Source organism: Eptatretus burgeri, chromosome 11, assembly GCF_056783735.1.
Source record: "Eptatretus burgeri isolate ZD-2024b chromosome 11, Ebu_testis_v1, whole genome shotgun sequence".
NCBI classification, from domain to species: domain Eukaryota; kingdom Metazoa; phylum Chordata; class Myxini; order Myxiniformes; family Myxinidae; genus Eptatretus; species Eptatretus burgeri.
Genome location: NC_140971.1, coordinates 47,858,751 through 47,878,750, shown reverse-complemented (window position 1 = coordinate 47,878,750; position 20,000 = coordinate 47,858,751). Strand labels below are relative to the sequence as shown.

The 20,000-nt window shown below is 45.0% G+C and overlaps 1 protein-coding gene across 2 annotated transcripts in view; it reads right to left on the bottom strand.

Annotated features, from left to right (window-relative positions):
- LOC147017016 (uncharacterized) overlaps positions 1-20,000 on the bottom strand; it is a 191,122-nt gene that overhangs the window by 74,126 nt on the left and 96,996 nt on the right. The window contains exons 3-4 of one of the 2 annotated variants that reach the window (XM_085846357.1): positions 3,999-4,095; positions 3,552-3,668 (exon numbers count right to left, since the gene is read on the bottom strand). In XM_085846357.1, coding sequence (XP_085702483.1) covers positions 3,552-3,668; positions 3,999-4,095 — 214 coding nt within the window. The remainder of the gene's footprint in view (positions 1-3,551; positions 3,669-3,998; positions 4,096-20,000) is intronic. The other variant, XM_085846356.1, reaches the window with a different exon arrangement.

Here is a 20,000-nt window from a genome sequence, read left to right as displayed (position 1 = left end):
AGGAACAACTCATTCAGGATGATGGAGAATGAACCATTCGCTCAGGTTGACAGAGCACGAACCACAAACCACTTCCTCATGATGATGGAGCATGAACCTCTCCTTCATGATGACAGAGCACGAACCACTCGCTCAGGGTGGCGAAGCATGAGCCACTCCCTCAGGATGATGTTGAACGAAGCACTCACTCAGAATGACAGAGCACGAACCACTCGCTCAGGATTATGGAGTGCGGGGCACTCATGCAGGATGTCAGAGCATGAACCATTCTGGATGATGGGGCATGATCAACTCACTTTGAATGATGTGGCACGGCAAAAGATTCCACAGTGAGTGAATGATTCACTCAGAATGAAGTTGTGCAGTACTGCTCTTGACTATAGGGCACTTGGCAAGTGGCTTAAGCACTGACAAAAGCACTCCAATTAAATGGTTGATAAGGAACGGCTGGCCAGACTGTGGCTGCAAACCATATAAGATCCCTTTAACTTTAAAGCCGGTTTTCACCACGCATGCAGCAGTTAATGAAATAAAATGAATTCATTTAAATAATGACTTTATCCACAAAAGAGTTGCTGCTGATTGCAGAACAACCCTGGAGACAATGCAAAGTTTAATCACTCATGAAATAAACATTGCAGATAATCCACCATGTTGCCTGCTCGTCTGTGCACGCATCATGTGGTTCATCATTTGCGGTCCGCGCAAACGCGACTTTATTTTAAAATGTCCGTTTTTTACCAAATTTGCTTTGATTCCCTTGTAGAGCACCTTGCGAAACCTTCAAAAATATCGACACAGATCTGGCAGACACGATGGATAAGCTGTCCCTCTGAGGGACAGGATGTGAGGTCTAGCAGTGAATGCATTAAATCATACCGCCCATTGAAGCTAGTGAATATTGGCACGTTCCTAAATTTTTTGTTTACTCAATATAATTCTCCAAACAGTAGAAGAAGATGATTTTAATGCTTTGGAATTTTCACATTTTCTTGTGTATGTATGGAGAAGGAAGGAGCAGAGCCTTGCTTGCATAAAGTAAATAGGAATATCGGCTTCGTTATTACACTCGTTATTTCTTTAAATTATCAGATTTCACAACAGATTTCGACACTTATTTAGTCCGGACGATATCCGATCCTCAAAACCGAAATAATATTTCGATGATATACTTTAATTAGTCCGCGAGAGTCTATCATGGAAAATCGTATCAAATAATGCATGTTATCGCTCCAAGCTCCTAACTTGAAAAGTATTGCACTTACAAAAGTGATGTAGGCAGCCATTTGTAGCCATGATGAACAGGCATTCAATAATGTTAGTGAGGAAAGTGAAAAAAAAACTTTATCGTGAAGAAATTCTTGTGGCCTGTTCCAAGTCAAGGCATGATTGAGCAGGCCAAAACACATGGCGGCTTCAGACCCCCGCGAATTTACCGGGGAGACGCCTTCAGACCCAAAAGAGCGAGGTGGCCAAGGATGCATCTGTGAAAGGACATAATTAAATAAGGCCATTAATTATCTTCAAAAGTGGTGTTTTAATAAACCCAAACACCCAATTTTCACTCCTGCTTGGATGTTTGTTTGCAAGCCATGGCAATACATGGCAAAGGTACCCGCACTGTCCCTCTGCATCAGTGTGACCACTCATTGGCTTTTTTCACAAGATCTTGGCTATTCGTTGTTCACCTTGGCGTCTTGGTTTTCTATAGGTTTTCTTGGCGTATAGGTTTTCTATTATCATCGCTTTTCCGAAACCTTGTGAATTCTTGGCTTTTTTCGTTGGCTCACCTTGGCATTTATGAAAATGAGGACTGGTCACACTGCTCTGCACTGTCCCTCTGCATTGTCTCTGCAATGTCCCTCTGCACAACCCAATCAAAAATACATCGATTAAAAACCTGCATGTGGGTGATTTTGCTTCCCTGTTTGAACGTGCTGTTTTACTGAACCCCATTTCTTTCCCAATCCTGTACTAATGCTGGCAGACAGTAACCCCCATCCACTTTCCCTCAAGTCCCTCTCCCAAATGGACTACTACTACTCAGTGGACGCATCCAAGATAGAGTTCACAATGCCGCGCCATGAGTCTTTATCCATCATCCGTGTCTGCATATCCGCAATGTCATGCTGGATATCCATTGCTACGCAGTCGATGTGTTCAAAATGGAAGTCAACCCCCCCATTCAAGTGCCACTATCAAACACAAGTCCAGAACATGCCCTTCACCTTTCACCTTACTTAAGATGTTTCAACAATTGGTAAGTTCGGCGAAGAAGGAGTTACGTGACCTCTGAAATGCGCGAAGCGCTTATTATTCCAAAACCAAAAGCAGTACAAACACATCCTAGACATTGTTTTAAGGGGAATTTTACTGCTCATCCAACGACATAACTCTCAATGATGCAAGAAGGCTCCCACCTCAGTTAACTTCTCCAAATATACACCGTGCAAAAATTCCTTTGTGGGAGGAGTGAGGGGAAGGGTGGAGTTGGGAGGTGGGAGGAGGGAAATGAAGGGTGGAGGTGTCAGTAGAGAGAGGAAGGGATTGTCTGAGTCTGGAGAGAGGGGAAGGGGTGGGGTGTGAGTCCAGAGGGAGGGGAGTGTGGTGGGGTGGGAGGAGGCAGGGGAATGGGTGGGATAAGAAAGGGGTAGAGTGGGAGTCCAGAGGGGGGGGTAGGGAGGTGGGGTGGGAGGACGTTGGATGAAGGAGGGGTCAGAGTGGGGTGGGAGTCCAGAGGGAGGGAGTTGGGGTGCGAGTCCGGAGGACAGGGGAAGGGGTGGGATGAGGGAGGAGAAGAGGTGGGGTGGGAGTCTAGAGGGAGGGGAAAGGGTGGGGTGTGAGTCCAGAGGAAGGGGAGTGTGGTGGGGTGGGAGGAGGCAGGGGAATGGGTGGGATAAGAAAGGGGTAGAGTGGGAGTCCAGAGGGGGTAGGGAGGTGGGGTGGGAGGACGATGGATGAAGGAGGGGATGGAGTGGGGTGGTAGTCCAGAGGGAGGGAGTTGGGTGCGAGTCCGGATGACAGGGGAAGGAGTGGGATGAGGGAGGGGAAGAGGTGGGGTGGGAGTCCAGAGGGAGCGGGGAAGGGCTGAGGTGGAAGTCTGGAGGGTTGGGTGGGGTGGGAGGAGGCAGGGGAGGGGTGGGATGAAGGAGGGGAACGGGTGGGAGGTGGGACCAAGAGTTGCCCAGCAACGTCGGGTACCTTTGCTAATCTCGAATAAAGTACACAGTTTAGGTGACAATAAACAAATGAACATAGTATATGGGATTGGTACTTCATCATCAGCTACATGCTCAAATAGGAATGCCAAACAGGCAAATTAAAGCCTCTCCCTTTGTCTTGATGTTCCACAAACTTCCCTTAATGTAATTGTCTCTCCAGTGTAGAACCCTCCATATCTCTGCTATTTGGGGAATAAAAGGTGAAAAACCAAGCCATGCAAGTAAGAAAGGGAACAAAACGCTTTCATTCGAACACCTTTAAAGTGCTTCATTAATGATGCATTGAAAACCTTGCACAATATGTATGTATCCGCCTTGTGACGCACTTACCCCGAATCAGACAAAAGGGCATCACAGCAGAGTGCTGGCAAAGTGCACGGCAGGAGAATAGAGTGGGATATGCGCGGTAACAATAAATATGAGAATACTGTTGTTATTCCAAACAGACTGAGAAGGAAATAGAGGGGACGGGAGTGGCAGAGAACATTAAAAAAATGGCACAGGGATTGAAAGAGGCATGGGATTTGGTGGGAGGTGATGAGTTGGAGATTTGGGGGGGGGGAGGAAAATTGAAAAGGAAAGGGAGTGAAAGAGAGTGGGTTAAGGGGTAGAGGGGTGGAAGAGGTGAAAAGCTTCCCATAACAAGAGCAGATTTAACAGATGGCTGTCCTTTTGTGTCATTATTACTAAGTACTTATGTTGGACCAAACACTCATGGGGTATGTGCAAAAGTCTCCTGAAAAGGGCATTCTCAAAAGGGGCCACTAAAAGCTTTACCCACGGAGCTTGGGTGCATCGATTTTGAGGCAGAAAAGAGTGCACAGCGTGAAACGCGGCCCGAGCCTCATGGCAGGAAACATCCATCTTCGTGTTCCTAACAGGGAGAAAAGAAAACGGCCAACCCATTAGTCAGCTTGCTTACTTCCTGTCCAAATGAGCAAAGCTCGTCGGCATATAGGACGGACACACACACACACACACACACACACACACACACACACACACACACACACACACACACACACACACACACACACACACACACACACACACACACACACACACACACACGTCGACATGGTTTTGTGGGAAGCTCAGCTTGCATCCAGGTGTTCTTAAATTATGTATGTAAGATGTGACAGGCTTTTAAAAGTGGTGGCTAAGAGGTCCTTATTACAGATACGCTCTCCTTCCTTCTCAATGTTGATGTGCCATGACTTAACAAGCCCACCAGCTTGTAGATTTGTGTTTTGCCGCCACAAAGTTAAAATAAGCACACAACAAAGACCACTTTCCCATTATTGCTATGTAATTATTTGTGCGGCACCGCAGAGGCTGTTCTTTAACAGCTGTCAGGAGGGAAACCTCAGAGAGAGGATTTCCTCATTATGTGGCCGGCGTGACATCCTTGTGGAGCCTCCCCCTCTCCAAGGAATAATTATATGCCTGCCATATGGCACAGAGCACGTGCGGAGTTGTGGTCCATCATCCGCTGCGGGGACATCTCTAAGCCTAGACCTCTCTGGATTGCATTCACTGCAGAAACAAAAACAGCATATCTGGCAGCTGGTGCTCAGTGGTCAATGTTGTTACAAAAATGGAGTTTCATTTCAATTACTTTTCTGATTTTGCTTGTTGGTTTAATAGTACAAGGTTAAGAATATGATTGAACCCAAAAGACCAGAATGTGAAAGCTGAACAAGTGCAAATAGGAATTTGGTCCAAAATGAGACACAGCACAACCAACTCCCATTAGTTTCCAGGGTAACCACATTCCTGGAACAAATGCCACGAGAGTGAAAAACTTTGCAATGCCTTGATCAAAGAACACTCTGCTAAATGCCACTGGATGAAAGAAATTGGCTGGGTAAACGATGGCCAAATAGATAATGCCAGAGATTGGCCAAGAAACTAAGACACCTCTGGAAATGGAGCTTGCTTGGGGAAGTAGGGCGTAAAGGACTTTACTCAGGGGCAGTGACACAAGAAGGTTGGTGATGTGAAGACCATCATGGAGGCTGGAGAGATGAGGAGGCTATGTGGTTGCTGATGTCGCACAGAGGAAGGGGAGTTGGGCTAAGGGAGCACTTGGAGATGTGTGAATTTGACACAAGAAGGAGCGAGTGCCACTCACTTGACTGAGTCCATCGCTTGAGAAGACCGAAAGCGGGTGCAATTGAGAGCCTTCACTCTGTTGCCACTCACAACCAATTCTAAAGAGCACAGCAGGGTGAGGAAATAGTGCTCCAAGCGCAAACTTCAGTGACATTGGGTCCTTACTCTGTGTCACTGCAATACCCAGCTCCAAGACCAGTGGTTGGGTGGCGTCTTCTGCAAATGTTCGTCAAAATATACATTTTTACCGAGGTTCTGCCATCTTGCAAAAAACAATTCTGCCCCAAACCCCTTCTTCACTTCCACCTTCCTACTCCATGTGGTTACTGAAACGAATGAACATCAGGATGCATTTTGTGCTATGACACCACAATGGTCTTTGAAGACCCTGATGCTGATTGCCATCTTCAGATCTGGTCAAATGCAAGCACGATCACTGTCACCTATTACTTGCTTTGTTGCCAACAATAACCTGGTTCCTGCTGTCCCTCTACTCCTGTGCAATTATTCCGACTGGTATTGTTGAGCTTCCATACATCCTGTGCTGAGGAAGAACTCCATGAACCTGCTGTTAGTCATTTAAAGTTAAGTGCTGTGCTTAGATAATGTTACGGATAAGAGAAGGCCAAGGCTTGCTTAAGCATGAGTCACATTTGCTCTACGGCTCGGATATGGCGGCCGTACCCCCCCCCCCCCCCGAATTGACAGAAACGTGCGGTGGCCGCAGAGTTTCTGAGGTGGCCTCAGGGTGGCCATCTTTTACAGGCCGTAGGGGTCTCTGTGGAATTAAAGCGTGGAGTTATAACTTTTTTCATTTCTAGGTTGGCCGTAGCAATTCGACAAGCCGTAGCCATGAGGTAGATGTGTTCCACATAGACCGTACATATGGCGTACGGTGGGCTTGCGTTATTCGTGCAGCTGCCGTAGGCTCTTATCAATGAAAAATTAATTTTTTTATCATTTTATCAATGAATTCTTATCATGTGCAGGTCGCCCAGACTCTGCCGTTGAGGAACAACCAGCGCCATCTGTATATAACCTGGTCCACAATCAACATGACAGATATGAGATATGATATACATATGAAAAAGAACTGGTATATATACCCACTCGTTACCGTCCGTCTGGCCGCAAGTTCGCCTTAGGGCCCCCCTGCGGTCGCCTTGCGGGCACCTTGCATCTGCCTTGAAAATTCTATGGCCGCCGCAGCGACGCCCTAAGGTCACCGTGCGACATCAAATCAAAGACCGTACGGCACCCCCACGTTTTCGGGCTCCACAATTTATAAATACCTCGTGCGTCCACACGAAAATAAAAACATATGTGACTGCAACATTGTGTGGAAATACTGCAGCCGCCCTATAATTGCTCGTGGCCGTAGATTTTTTAGACCCTCCGGCTGCTGAGCCAAATGTGACTGAAGCATTAACAACGGTTTTTGTCATTTAATTTCTCGGATTTAATGTGGGGATATTTGTCTGCCTCCTCCCATCTCACTCCCCTCTCTCCGGAATCCCACCCAATCCCTTATTCTCCTTCCTCACACCTACTCCCATCCCTGCCCCTCCCTCCTCCAATCCCACCCCTTTCCCTCCCTCCTCCCACCTCCTCACACCAACCCCTTTGCAGACTTCCACCCAACCTCTTCTCCATCCTCCTCCCACTCTACCTTTCCCCTCCCTCCTCCAACATTCCCCTCCCTCCTCCCACCTTCACCCTTCCCCTCCCTCCTCCCACAAAGGAATTTTTGAAGGGTTTATATTTGGAGAAGTTAGCTAAGGTGATAACCAACCATGTTTTTTTTCTACAAACTCTTCTTTCACTCTTGAGAGTTATGTGTTGGATGAGCAGTAAAAAATACATTTAAATCGATGTATAGCTTGTGTTTTGACTATTTTCGGTTCTTGAATAAATCAGCGATAAGCACATTTGAGAGATCACGTGACTCCTTCTTCCCATCACTGACTAATCATAACAAGGTCTTTATTAAGTTCTTTTTCACATCTGAGACTACATTTGAATTTCGGAGCTTCCCATCTCACCAATTATATTGGTAATCCGACTATATGGGTAATTATATAGGTATATGGGTTCCCTTCGTGTGGTGCCTTTTTGGCTGCTGGTTACATCATTGGTTGGGGGAGCAGCTATGCCGCTGATGCAGTGCCCCTATTACCTATACACTGGTTCTCATTTCGCCGACCTCAGAAAGATGACAGGCTGAGTCAACCCCCTGGTGTTAATTCAGTGGCCAACAGGGCTTGAACGCAGGACCCTCGGATCCCAAGCCGCCACCACCCGAACCACGAAGCCAACACCAGGCTATGGGATATAGGTAATTATAGATGTACCAATTATATAGGTATACAGGTAATCTCACGGGGTTGGAATCCGAAAAAAAATTGAGATTTTTATAAAGCATTGTCTATGTTTATGGATTTACTCTCGGAGATGGTGACAAGTGGTGGCTCGTGTGTTTATAAGCTATGAATTGTGAGAAAATGACTGTTTAAAACCCCGAGTAAGATACATCGTGGTAAAAAATGTGATTCTATAAAGTTTTGTTGCAATTAAACTTGGGTGGGGGGGGGGGGGTCAGAGAAGTAGCATCACAAACAAACAAACATTGTTATATACAGTGTATATATATATATATATATATATATATATATATATATATATATATATATATATATATATATATATATATACATACAGACATATCCAAATCCATTGGGACCAAACTCTATGCAGAGCATTGGTGTGCTACCTCAGCAGTCTCCTGGGCTATTGGACACAATCCTGGAAAGGTCACCACTTCGGCACAGGATACCAGCAAACTGGTACTCATTTTACCAACCTCAGAAGGATGACAGGCTGATTCAACCCCACCTAGTATGAATTCCATAATAAAGCAGGATTTGAACTCAGGAATCTAGGATTCCAAACCCACCACCCTAATTATTAAACCAACACCAAGCTAAACATATACAGTATATCTGATATGTATATATATATATATATATATATATATATATATATATATATATATATATATATATATATACACACATATATATGTATATATTTATCCATATATATGGAAATATATATATATATATATATATATATATATATATATATATATATATATATATATGCATATATACATATAAATATACACATATGTATATATATTTCCATATATATATATATATATATATATATATATATATATATATATATATATATATATATATATATATAGTTGCTAATTCGTGCCCGCCTGCGTGCGAACGGCCACGTAACTCGAATCGCGGCACGTCGCCCACCGGATGGACAATTCAGTCGTGACGCTCTCGGAACAACGCTGGGAGCTAGTCACGGGTGGGGGTTTAACCTCACCACTATCGTGCCAATTGTCCACCCGCGCAGGATGGGGTTGCTCGCCAAATTCGATCTACCTCGGTACCTGCGCGAATGGTCGACCGGGTGATCGTACCATGCCACAGGCTGACTCCAGACACGAACCGCTTAAGCAGTCCTTTCCGTGCTACAGTGATAACCGAGCGGTGTTATCGTCGGCCTTGACGGTTCCGATTAATTACCGGGATGTTGCACCCACTACGAACCCCTTACGTGAAGCAAGATGGAGAGTCAAACAAAGGAAAGGACGCAGCGAAACGGGGAACAAGTTCACACAAGCACGTTTAATTCACACAGACCAGCACGGAAGGCACGTATTTACAGTCACAATAATCAAAATGCACATATAAAGCGAAAGAAGAGTTAAAACCGAATACGCGTACACACGGCAACACTTAAACAGTTCTACTTTGTCGGACAGGCGCCACCCACAGTCATTTACACAAACCCAAAGAAAAGAAAGGACTTCCCTTGGTGCGGCCGTCGAGTTCTCCTCCCACGACCTCCACTCCGAGCTCCGTCTCCTCCCCATCCTCCACTACCGACTCGACGACGACACAGCTCCGACTTCAACGAGCTCCTCGGGCTCCACACCGATGCGGAGGCACTCGACCACGACGACACAGCTCGGCAATGACCCAACAACGACTTCAGACGAGTTTCACGAGTCAGGGAGAGAGCGAGAGGAAGAGGGAGAGAACGCAGGAAGAGGGAGAGAATGCGCCCCGCCCATGTTCGACTTTTATAGCGCGGGGCTCCGCCCTTCAGTCCGCCCCGTTTTCGGCTCCAACCTCCTTCGAGAGGGTTCGTGAAAAGGGGCGTTCCCTCACCCCGACCGCCTCACGCTGTCCATCCACCAATCGGCGGCGAGCCGCCCTCCCCCCCTTCCCTCACACCAAGCGCGGGGAAGAATGGCGGGAAAAGCCCACCAGTATCCTTGACAGTTTTTGTTCATTTGATATCAAAGATAGGGAAAGAAAAACGACTAACTGGAGGATCGCAGCCTGAATGGATCACATAAATTCCCTCTATACAACGGTTTGGGCTAACTACACATGTACCTATGGAGATATCTCACCTGAGGGCCCTTTATGGTGTAATGCGAATTTCCACAGCCGTAACAATATATACACACACACTAGCAGGGTTCCTGTCACTGACGGGTTCATTGACATCTCACCTCAAATGAGTGTGTATTGGTAGAAATGGGAATTCAGAGTAAATATTCAGTGAACAGACATCACAATCGGTGGAGCTGTTAACCTCGACAACCTCGTTCCATTCCACCAGGTAAGATTTCCAATCCATGCTTGTTGTCCCTCCAAAGTCCTGCTTGGGAGCGAGAGTGATATTATGAAAGCTTGATTGGGAAACAAATTTAGGCACGTTTTGGACCTACCACTTGAAGGAAGGTCCCCAAAGTTCTTTCCATGCCAACCGACCACCAACAGGCACCAAACCCTCTCCACATCGCTTATTCAGTCCCCAATATTCATTCTCTCTCTCTCTCTCTCTCTCTCTCTCTCTCTCTCTCTCTCTCTCTCTCTCTCTCTCTCTCTCTCTCTCTCTCTCTCTCTCTCTCTCTCTCTCTCTCTCTCTCTCTCTCTCTCTCTCTCTCTCTCTCTCTCTCTCTCTCTCTCTCTCTCTCTCTCTCTCTCTCTCTCTCTCTCTCTCTCTCTCTCTCTCTCTCTCTCTCTCTCTCTCTCTCTCTCTCTCTCTCTCTCTCTCTCTCTCTCTCTCTCTCTCTCTCTCTCTCTCTCTCTCTCTCTCTCTCTCTCTCTCTCTCTCTCTCTCTCTCTCTCTCTCTCTCTCTCTCTCTCTCTCCTCCCCATAGCTTTGCTTTTGGAATTTTCCATTCAATATTTCATTTCATTTTGGTTTCCCATTCGATGATCAGTAGTTTCAGTTCCCCTTTTCTACATCAGTTTCACTTTAGAATATTAATTTCGATTCAACATCGCAACTTGTGATGTGACGCGAATGGTGCACAAAAAAAAAACGTTGTAAAAATTATTTTTGGGGGAATCTTTTTCGATTTTCTAAAGGGTGTAGAGGGGTCGAAAGGGGCTTAAGAGTCTTCAAAGGTCAAAAAGGGGTCGAAAGTGTTTTAAGGGTCTTAAGGTTCATAAAGGGGTCTTTAAAAAAAGTTTTTTGTATACATTGCAAAGGCTCGAATAAGAGATAACACAAAACACACAGCAAGGGCGGCATCAGACAAGAGGGGTGGGAGTGGGAAGGACAAAACAGTGGAGAACAGAGACATTAGGAGATCTGTGGAAGGGAAAGGGATGTGGTGGGGAACAAGATGGACATTACAGGGACTCTCAGAAAGGAAAGCAGGGAATTAGAAGGAGGTGGGTTTGAGGTGGATTAATGAGGGTAGAAAAGATTGTGGTTTTGGATGGGGGAAGAGAAGAGGTGGTCGGAACTGCTGTTTTGAAGCCCTGGAGGGAAGAATGGGATTGAAGAGAGTGTGGGAGTTTATTCCAAAGGTGGGGAAAAAAGGAATAAAAGGCTGAAGATGAGCAGTGATTCGTGATTTTGGTAGTTTTACCAGAGGGGTGTTGCTGGTGGACCTAGAGCACCCTGCGGAAATATGGGGTGGACATATTGCAGGCAGAGCAGGGGGGTGAGACCGGGGAGGAGACTGTAGAAGACAGAAAGACCACCGACCTGCCTGTGGTGAGAGAGTGAGAGGCCCAAAGATTGAGCCTCACCGCGGGAGATTCCATTGATCCTAAATGTCTTAGATTCCACAGCATGAAGCCGAGAAAGGTGCGAGGTAGGAGCACCAGTCCAGAGGGGAGAGCAGTACTCCATCAGGCTGCGGACGAAAGCTTTGCATGTGATCAGGAGCTCAGGTGAGCCGAGGAAGGACATTTCACAATGGAGGATTCCCAGTCGGAGACTAACTTTTGAGGCCAGGTTGGAAATGTGGCTTTCCCAGGAAAGATCATGGCAGAGAGTGAGACCCAGAAGCTTGAATGAAAGCACTTCTTCAAGTGGATTGTTGAGAAAGTAGATGGGGGGGGGGGTAGAGGGATCCAAATGGTCCTTTCAGGGAGACATAGTTAGAGTGTGAGATTTGACAGATTTGAAAGACATGTTCCATGTGTTGGACCAGTTTGTGATTATACCCAGATCTGCAGAAGGTGAAGAAGCTGCTAATTGCCAGTCTGAGGGATGACAAATGGTATGGCAGAGGGTGGAGCATCAGCTAAGAGATAAAGTGGATTTTCCAGAGTCGGAGAGATCATTGATGAAAACCAGAAAATGAGCAGGGCCCAGAATGCTACCTTGAGGAACTCCAGCCTGGACAGGAAGGGGGATGAAAGAACTCCATTTAGGGCCACACGTTTGCTGTGACAGGAGAGGAAATCTGCGAGCCATGAGTGGAGATGGCCTTGGATACCATCGGAAGAGAGTTTAGTGAGCAGGGCAGGGTGCCAGACCATGCAAAAGCACACGATATGTCTCGGGATATGGCTCTGATTTCATGTGTGGCATCGAGTACCTCCATTCATTGTTGGACGAGCAGAAGCAGCATATCCACGGTCGAGTGGCCTGGTCTGAAACCAAGTTGATGAACTGAAATCAAGCCATTGGAGAAGAGGAAGGATTTAATGTCTGAAGCGATTATGGATTCCATAACCTTGCTGATGATTGGGAGAAGGCTGATTGGTCTGGAGTTGGAGGGATCTGTTTTTGCACCTTTTTAAAGCAAGGCAGTAAGGTTTGCTGATTTCCAAGCAGATGGCAAATGACCTTGAGCAAATGAGAGGGTGAAAAGAACAGAGAACGTATGAGCAAGAGCAGAGGAGCAGGTTGTTCGGACATGTGGGCTGATGCCGTCTGGACTGGTTGCAGAATCTGAGTCGAGGTTTGAAAGCAAGCTCTCCACCTTGTTAGGAGAAAAGGACATGTAGTCCAGGAACAGTTGGGTGCGACTGGGTAAGGTGGGTACAGAAAGTGACGTGTTTGGGACACAAGATTTCGAAGCAAACACAGAGTTTAGGCATTCAGCCTTTTCACATGCTGTGTCAGCTGTGCAGCCTTTTGAAGTAAGGGAGGGGTTGGAGGGTGAACATTCACCAGAAACAAACTTAGCAAGATGCCACCAAGATTTGGAGGAGGGAGACAGGTTTTAGAGTTCATACTTGAGATTGGAAAGATGCTGTTTTCTGGCTCTCCTGAGTGTAGATGCCAATTGTTCCCAGCTTTGTGGAAGGAACTGAGATTGCCTTCACCTGGATTAACTATCCATGAGGCGAAGGCAAGGTTTTTCAGGACAACTGCCTCACCACATGCTTCAGTGATCCATGGTCGGGAGGAAGGGTAGGACAACTGAAGAAGAGATGGAATAAATCTGTGCTTGAGAGAGAACAAGTTTCTTTGAAAGAATTCCCAGGATGAGTTCATGTTGGAGAATTTAGTGATGGAAGACCAGTCTAGACGTTTGATGGCTGCTTGAAGTCCCTGCCAGTCAGCCTGAGTGAAATGTCAGACACGACGGTGCTGAGGAGCTTCTCTAATAACAGCCAGAGGGATGTCTACTTTGACAAGGATGTGATCAGATGAACCGATTGGAGCGAAGGAAGAACAGCAGATATTTTCAGGGAAATTGGTCAAAATCAGATCCAAAAGAGATGGAGTACCATCGGTTGAGATCTGGCTCAGGAAGTTGACAGATTGTGTTAGTCCCATTGAGTCACAGAATTATTTTGTTGAAGTGTCATGGCAGGTGAAAGGGGTACCCACACCCCGCCAACTGGCATGATGACATATTGTGTATATATATATATATATATATATATATATATATATATATATATATATATATATATATATATATATATATATATATATATATATATATATATACATACAAACACACAACCCTAACAGCTTGGTTTCATCTATTTCACCACTGATCAACATCACACGATCATCGCCCTAAACCCCCATTTTGAGGTCTTCCGTGGCAATGGCAAATTAAAAATATTTTTTGAAAGGGATATGGGATAGCGAGATCCATCTCAGCAAAACCTTAATGCGGAAAAATATAAATAAAAATAATACAACGTTTATGTGATGAGACAAGCAGATCAGCAAAAGAAAGGGGAACACCAAACCAAAAATTAAAGAAAATAATCGAGATTATTGGCCCATTGTGTAATAGAGAAGATACCAGAAGCCAAGAATAGGCCTACACAAAAAATATTCGTCCATCAACTGAATAATTCCATTAAGGCGAAATAAACGCATCTATAAATTACATGACGGAAATGATGTGGAAGCAAAATGTATCCAGCTTTAACAAAACAAGCTTCTTTGTGACTCGATGCACGTCCATCAGCACTCTCACCCGTTCGTCGAATTCACAGTGCGAGCAGTGACGAAACATATTCACACTCACGAATCCATGCATTTCTCACTGACTGGTAACAACAAAACCCCAGCATGAATAATCTCTTGACTCAAGAAACAATGAAAACTGTGCTTGTACCATTGCTAAGAAGCAGGATGGCTGAGGCAGGAAAGTGGAATAATAGTTCCAACTCGTTTGCAAGGCCACTCATTAAAGTCATAATGCCTTAAACATTTAGTATATAAACAGGAATTTCCATGATATAAATATCACACCAAATGCGGTTGATCTGCAAATATATTTCAGCACCAGAATTTAATTTTTCTTTCTTTTATGGGTTCTGATGACAGATTATTGACCAGAAACACCAATGTATGGGTTTGTTGCTTGTGGGTGGCTACCCGATTGTCATTCGTCTTATTAATATGACCTCTGATGATATCTGCGCAAACACAACATTGATAGTATTCTCAGCATCTTAATATAAAAAATAGCAACTCAACATCTTTTTTTTTAATGCTGTACTTCCACTTATTGTTGTGGCATGATTTCATGTTTTCACCTCGCTATGATCAACAGTGCATCACCACGACTACTACCAAGTATGAGGGCACCAGTGATGCAAAGCCCCTATTACCAGCTCACTAGTACTCATTTCACTGGCCACAGAAAGATGACAGGCTGAATCAACCCCACCTGGTGTTAATTCAGTAGCTGACAGAGCTTGAACTCAGGACTCTAAGTTCCCGAACCCACCCCTCGAAGCACTGTTCGATCCCAAGGCCACCTCCCCCCCCACCCCCCCTTTAACCACTAAGCCAACACCAGGCTGTGATCTGAGCATCTTAAAAAAAATAATTGTGTTGAACCTTGCCATTTTCTGTTACGCAGAACTTTGCTATGCAATCATGTCAGACAGTGTTCATATTTTTTAACACAAGATGGGTGCCTTACAGGTGGTCTCGGAACATGCTGGCTGTTTGCAGGAAGCTTCCCTGGACGGACGCCAAGCTCATTTGGTCCTTTCCACAGGCTTTGTAAAAACTTCATTGTACACCATGGGGGTGTTGAGCATCCCTTTGCCGACTGCAGTCGTTTCCAAGCCTTCTGGCAAAGCCGGAGCAAGATAAATGTGCCTGGCAAAGCTTCAGAATTCGAGCAATTATTTTATTTATTTGATTTTGGGGTGTGTTGCATTCTTTGGTTTTCCTTCTGTCCGGATAATGCAATCTTCCAGTTCATTGTACGGATACCAAATACAGTACACACAACAACCATCTTCATACCATGTTTTCCCCCCTCTTTTCCCTGCCAACCCTTGCTTCATGCCAAATGTGTCGAGTCTCATAGCCGTGGAATGTTAGGTTGTCAGCAGCTCTGTCCTGCCTCGATCCACCGCCAAGGGCTCAACGAGATGCCAGCCTATGGTGCCAGCGTTTCCTCCCTGCTCCCGCTCTCCTGGCTTTACTCCAGTTCACTCTGCACATCTCATAGACGTGTGAAGGGCCTGGTGATGTGTGCACTTGACTGTGGAATCGAGTGTCATTTACGGTTGGCTGGTTCTCCTCTCAGAGCCTGCTGCTTGCTGTCATAAAGTCTTTTTTTAACCAGTTCTCGGCCATGTTGCTTTAATTGTCACCAACTGGAAGCCAAACATTTGCACCGTGGCAATCATCAGTTAGACAAGTCTATGGCCAAAGCACATGTGGCTTTTCCCTGTTCTCACACACACACACACACACACACACACACACACACACACACACACACACACACACACACACACACACACACACACACACACACACACACACACACGAATAGAATTCCCTTTGATAAGCATTGCTGGGAACATGGCATTCAAGTGTAAGGTTTGAAAATATAATGAAGAGTGAAGGAAAGAACCTTCTTGTTGGGAATGCAAATTGCACAAGGATGAAATGACGAATTTGTCTTGCTGGTTGCATCATCACCAAGGTGCGTGGCTGTGCAACTGCAACAATTCCCCTGCACGTTTTGGGAGGAATTTGGAATTTGTTTATGTTGCCGGTGAGAATCACATACTCTTCGAGAAAGATGCCGGTGGATCCATTACACCCACCGGCATTCGATGATCGTAGAACAGTCCCCAGTTTATCATCCTATCTGATGGACGGTGAACTCGTTCATGCAATATCCTGTCTGTGAAGCACCACTACGACAGTTCATAGTGGGGATGAGAATCGAAAGCAGACAAGACAGCTCAAAGGCAAGTGTGCTTCCTCGGCACCATCCTCTTACACACCAACCCCCATGAGCTATATTGGATTCCAAACAAGTCACTCCATGAAACTCTAAACCATCAGAACTATGCCTTTCAACGTTCCGAGAGGAGGGGTGAAGGGAGGGGGTTTGGACTTAAACCAACAACAATCGATCACGTGACAATATTTACAATGTAAAAAGAAGGAAATAATTGAATAATTGACTTCCTTCCAGAACTCAAATTAAGCAAACAATCACATTGCATGGCCCTTTGTCTTTGGTGGGATGAAGCAAACTACGTAATCAAGGATAGCCAGCATGAGTTGCTGTTGGGGACCTCTTACCTTTGAACGAACGACATTGGAATCTTGAGATGAAAAGCCACTTGCTTATTGAAGGCAGAATGAATTTGATAAATAATCCTTCATCATGTTATGCTCGTTGAGGATAATCAAACAGGGTCAGACAATTGGGGGGTAAGGGTGGTGGGGGAACTCAGAATAAAGTGGACTGGGTAACTGCCCACTTGGACCGAAGCCTACTTGGTTAGAGACCTATATCCAATTCTTGACAAAATGATTTATTTATATCTAAAATTTTGGATGATATCAGAAAATCTGTGGTTCAATCCCAAAGTCCTTCACCAATTATATCCACATTTACCCTCCTGCCCATCAGTGATGAAATATTCATACATTCATGGAGCTCGATTTATTGAAGAGAAAAGCTAAATCCAGACTGCAATAATGCAATAAATCTTGGAATCACTACCATTTACATTTCCGCAGTAAAGAAAGATCATGAAGGATCAATAATGAAGCATACACCTGGTTTTCACATTCCTCATCCACAGGTGTCAAACACTCATTGTTAGACACTCATTGTGAAAGTCTTGTAAATATAAAATACTTAATTCGAGTTTGAGGCGTTTGAAATAGCATTCCAACATTCTTGCCTATTTCGATTGCAAACACTGACTGGGCTCACTAAAGGTTTCTCCAATCAGGAGTCAGGAATCTATGATGTGTCATGAATGATTGTTTGGGCAGAGGAAAGCATTCAATGCGTGCAAACGGTCCAGTCGGGCAGGGTGCGAAATCCCACATTGGGATTGGGTCAATATCGATGAGAAATTGATGAGCAGACTCTTTACAGAGCGTCGATGGTGTTGAAGCAGTTTCTTGGCAGGGGATTTGCTGGGTGGGTTGCCATTGCCTTCCCAGCAGTCAGGGCGGGAATTTGGAATTTGTCTATGATGCCGGCGATAGCTCACCTACTTTTCATGAAAGGCACCGTTCGATATATAACATACATCAACTAACGCCGGCAGACGAGATGCTCAGTTTGACATCTATCTGAGGGACGGCACGCGTAATGATTAATCACCCTGCCTGTGAAACACCGAGATGACAGTTTATAGCTGGGTCGGGATTCGAACCCAGGCGAGACAGCTTAAATTTGTGTGTGTGTGCATACTCCGAACCCATCATGCCAGCCTTAATGAGATAATAACACAAGGCTGGTGGTTGTAACTCCACTTTGGTTGAGTCATTCCAAATAGTAAAAGATTTCTTGTATGTGCTGCTTCTTTGCTTGATACTGTATCATTTAGAGAAGATAGAGCAACCGTGGGTTGGCAACCATTGCACATGCTTGATAGGCCTAATGACCTCCTCTTATTTGAAGGTCCTTGTAAGGAAATTCATATTATTATAACCATTCGAGTAAACCAGACAACGTCTTGAAATTTGTGAACTTTTAGGATCCATCACAAGTTTCGTACCATGAACAAGTAGTACAGGATTTACTTCCCCTGCCTCATTATGATCATTACCATTCTGTAAAACCACCTCGAGCCCTCAGCTAAGAGGAGTCCAGAACGAGCCTTGAACTGGAACTCACCAACTGCGTATGGAAGAATTTGTTCCCATTGTGTTTCACTGGGCAGATGCTTAATCCACAGAATGATGAAACAGCATCCATTCCAAACAACCATAAACAGCAGCGAAAGTTGCTCTAAACAAGGCCTTGTCAACTATTTCCTTAAGAGATGTCAAAAAGTGATGGATGAACACAGGAAGAAGACGTCATTCTTGGGTAACGTGCAATCGATGTATGACAGGTGCATTGAAATCACAGTGGAAGCCATGATACAATTTGAAAGGGAAATCGAGATCTCACTTTCATAACATCTCTTTACAGCATTTCCCCAACTAAGACTCAATGCTGCAAAGCACAGAGCATAGAAATGGAAGAGAGAACAAGGCTCCCAGGTCAGCATGTGGCAGAAAGATGTGCGAACATCTTCCGTGGTTGAAACCAACCTGTCGGAGTGCTTCGCACAAGATAATTAACACAAAGCTGAAGGTCCTTCTCGCTTTTCCATGAGTGGGTAGATTTTACACACACACACACACACACCCACAGTGGAAAAAAAGGCTATCTATCAGAGAAGATGTAAAAGAGAAAATAAAATACTTTGTACACATGGCCATGTCATATTCTCACAGCTGCACATTCAGGTGGTTAGTTCTCATGATAATAAACCAAACTTTGACCAACTTCCCCAGTCTGTTCAGTCCCATTTTTACCTCCAGGGCTTCAAGACATCTGTTTACCACGACCTCAGGCCATACCCCAAACGACCATACCCATGATCTCTTCTACCCCGAATGACTCCATTCCCAGCACTTCCTTTTTCTAGGTTATTGTGATTTCACCCCCCACCTCCTTCACCTCTTTTCATTTGTTAGTTGTCGGATGGTTTGTTCCCGCTGCTGTTTCATCCCCGCTTTCTCCTTCCTTTTCTCCCTGCGTTTCACACGTGTGTGTGTGCAGCTTGTCATTCTCACCCTCCCCTGTATCTCACTTTCACTTCTACTCTGCTATTGATGTTTCCCTCTTTCCCTTTCCATTTTGATCCCTTCCATTCTGCTCTTGCTCTTCCACGAGCCTCGACAATGGACACCAATGAATAAAAAAAATACACCAAGTGGAAAATTTTACTGAAATGTTGACAATCATCTGCCAACTCTTCGAAAGAGGCCGTTAGACCATTGATGTCTAAAACCTACATGTCGGGTGGGGACAGCTGGCATTTGGTGCACACAAAAATATGGCAGCATGCTTAGCAATTCACACGAGTGGTGGTTTTGAGTTAGGCTCGAGGGCAAGAAAAATGGAAATCAAACCAAGGATGAGACAACTCAGTAGTGAGCACACTACAATCCAAATGATCATGTACACACTCAGGATGTGGAATTCCTTTCACAGGATGTGGAGTGGAGACCCTTTTGTATTCCTCACATCAAAAACTGCTTATGTGAGAGTTTGCAACAGGACGTCATGAAAACTTTGCACCAAATGGAGATAGATCATGTCAGGTATAACGTATGCACCATTGCTCGTGCAGACCAAGTGCTCATTCAGAGTGATTATTTCATTTTGACTCTGGTCCTCAGACGCCATTCCAAGGTGTCACTTGACCCTCTATTCTAACCACCACAGATACTTCAACGTTGTCCTCCTATGAGAAAAGACGGAGTCATTGGACAAGTCATTTGAGTGCTGGTAGATGTAAAGACCCTCACCATATCATTGCACTGTCAAGGCTGCAAATGCATGGT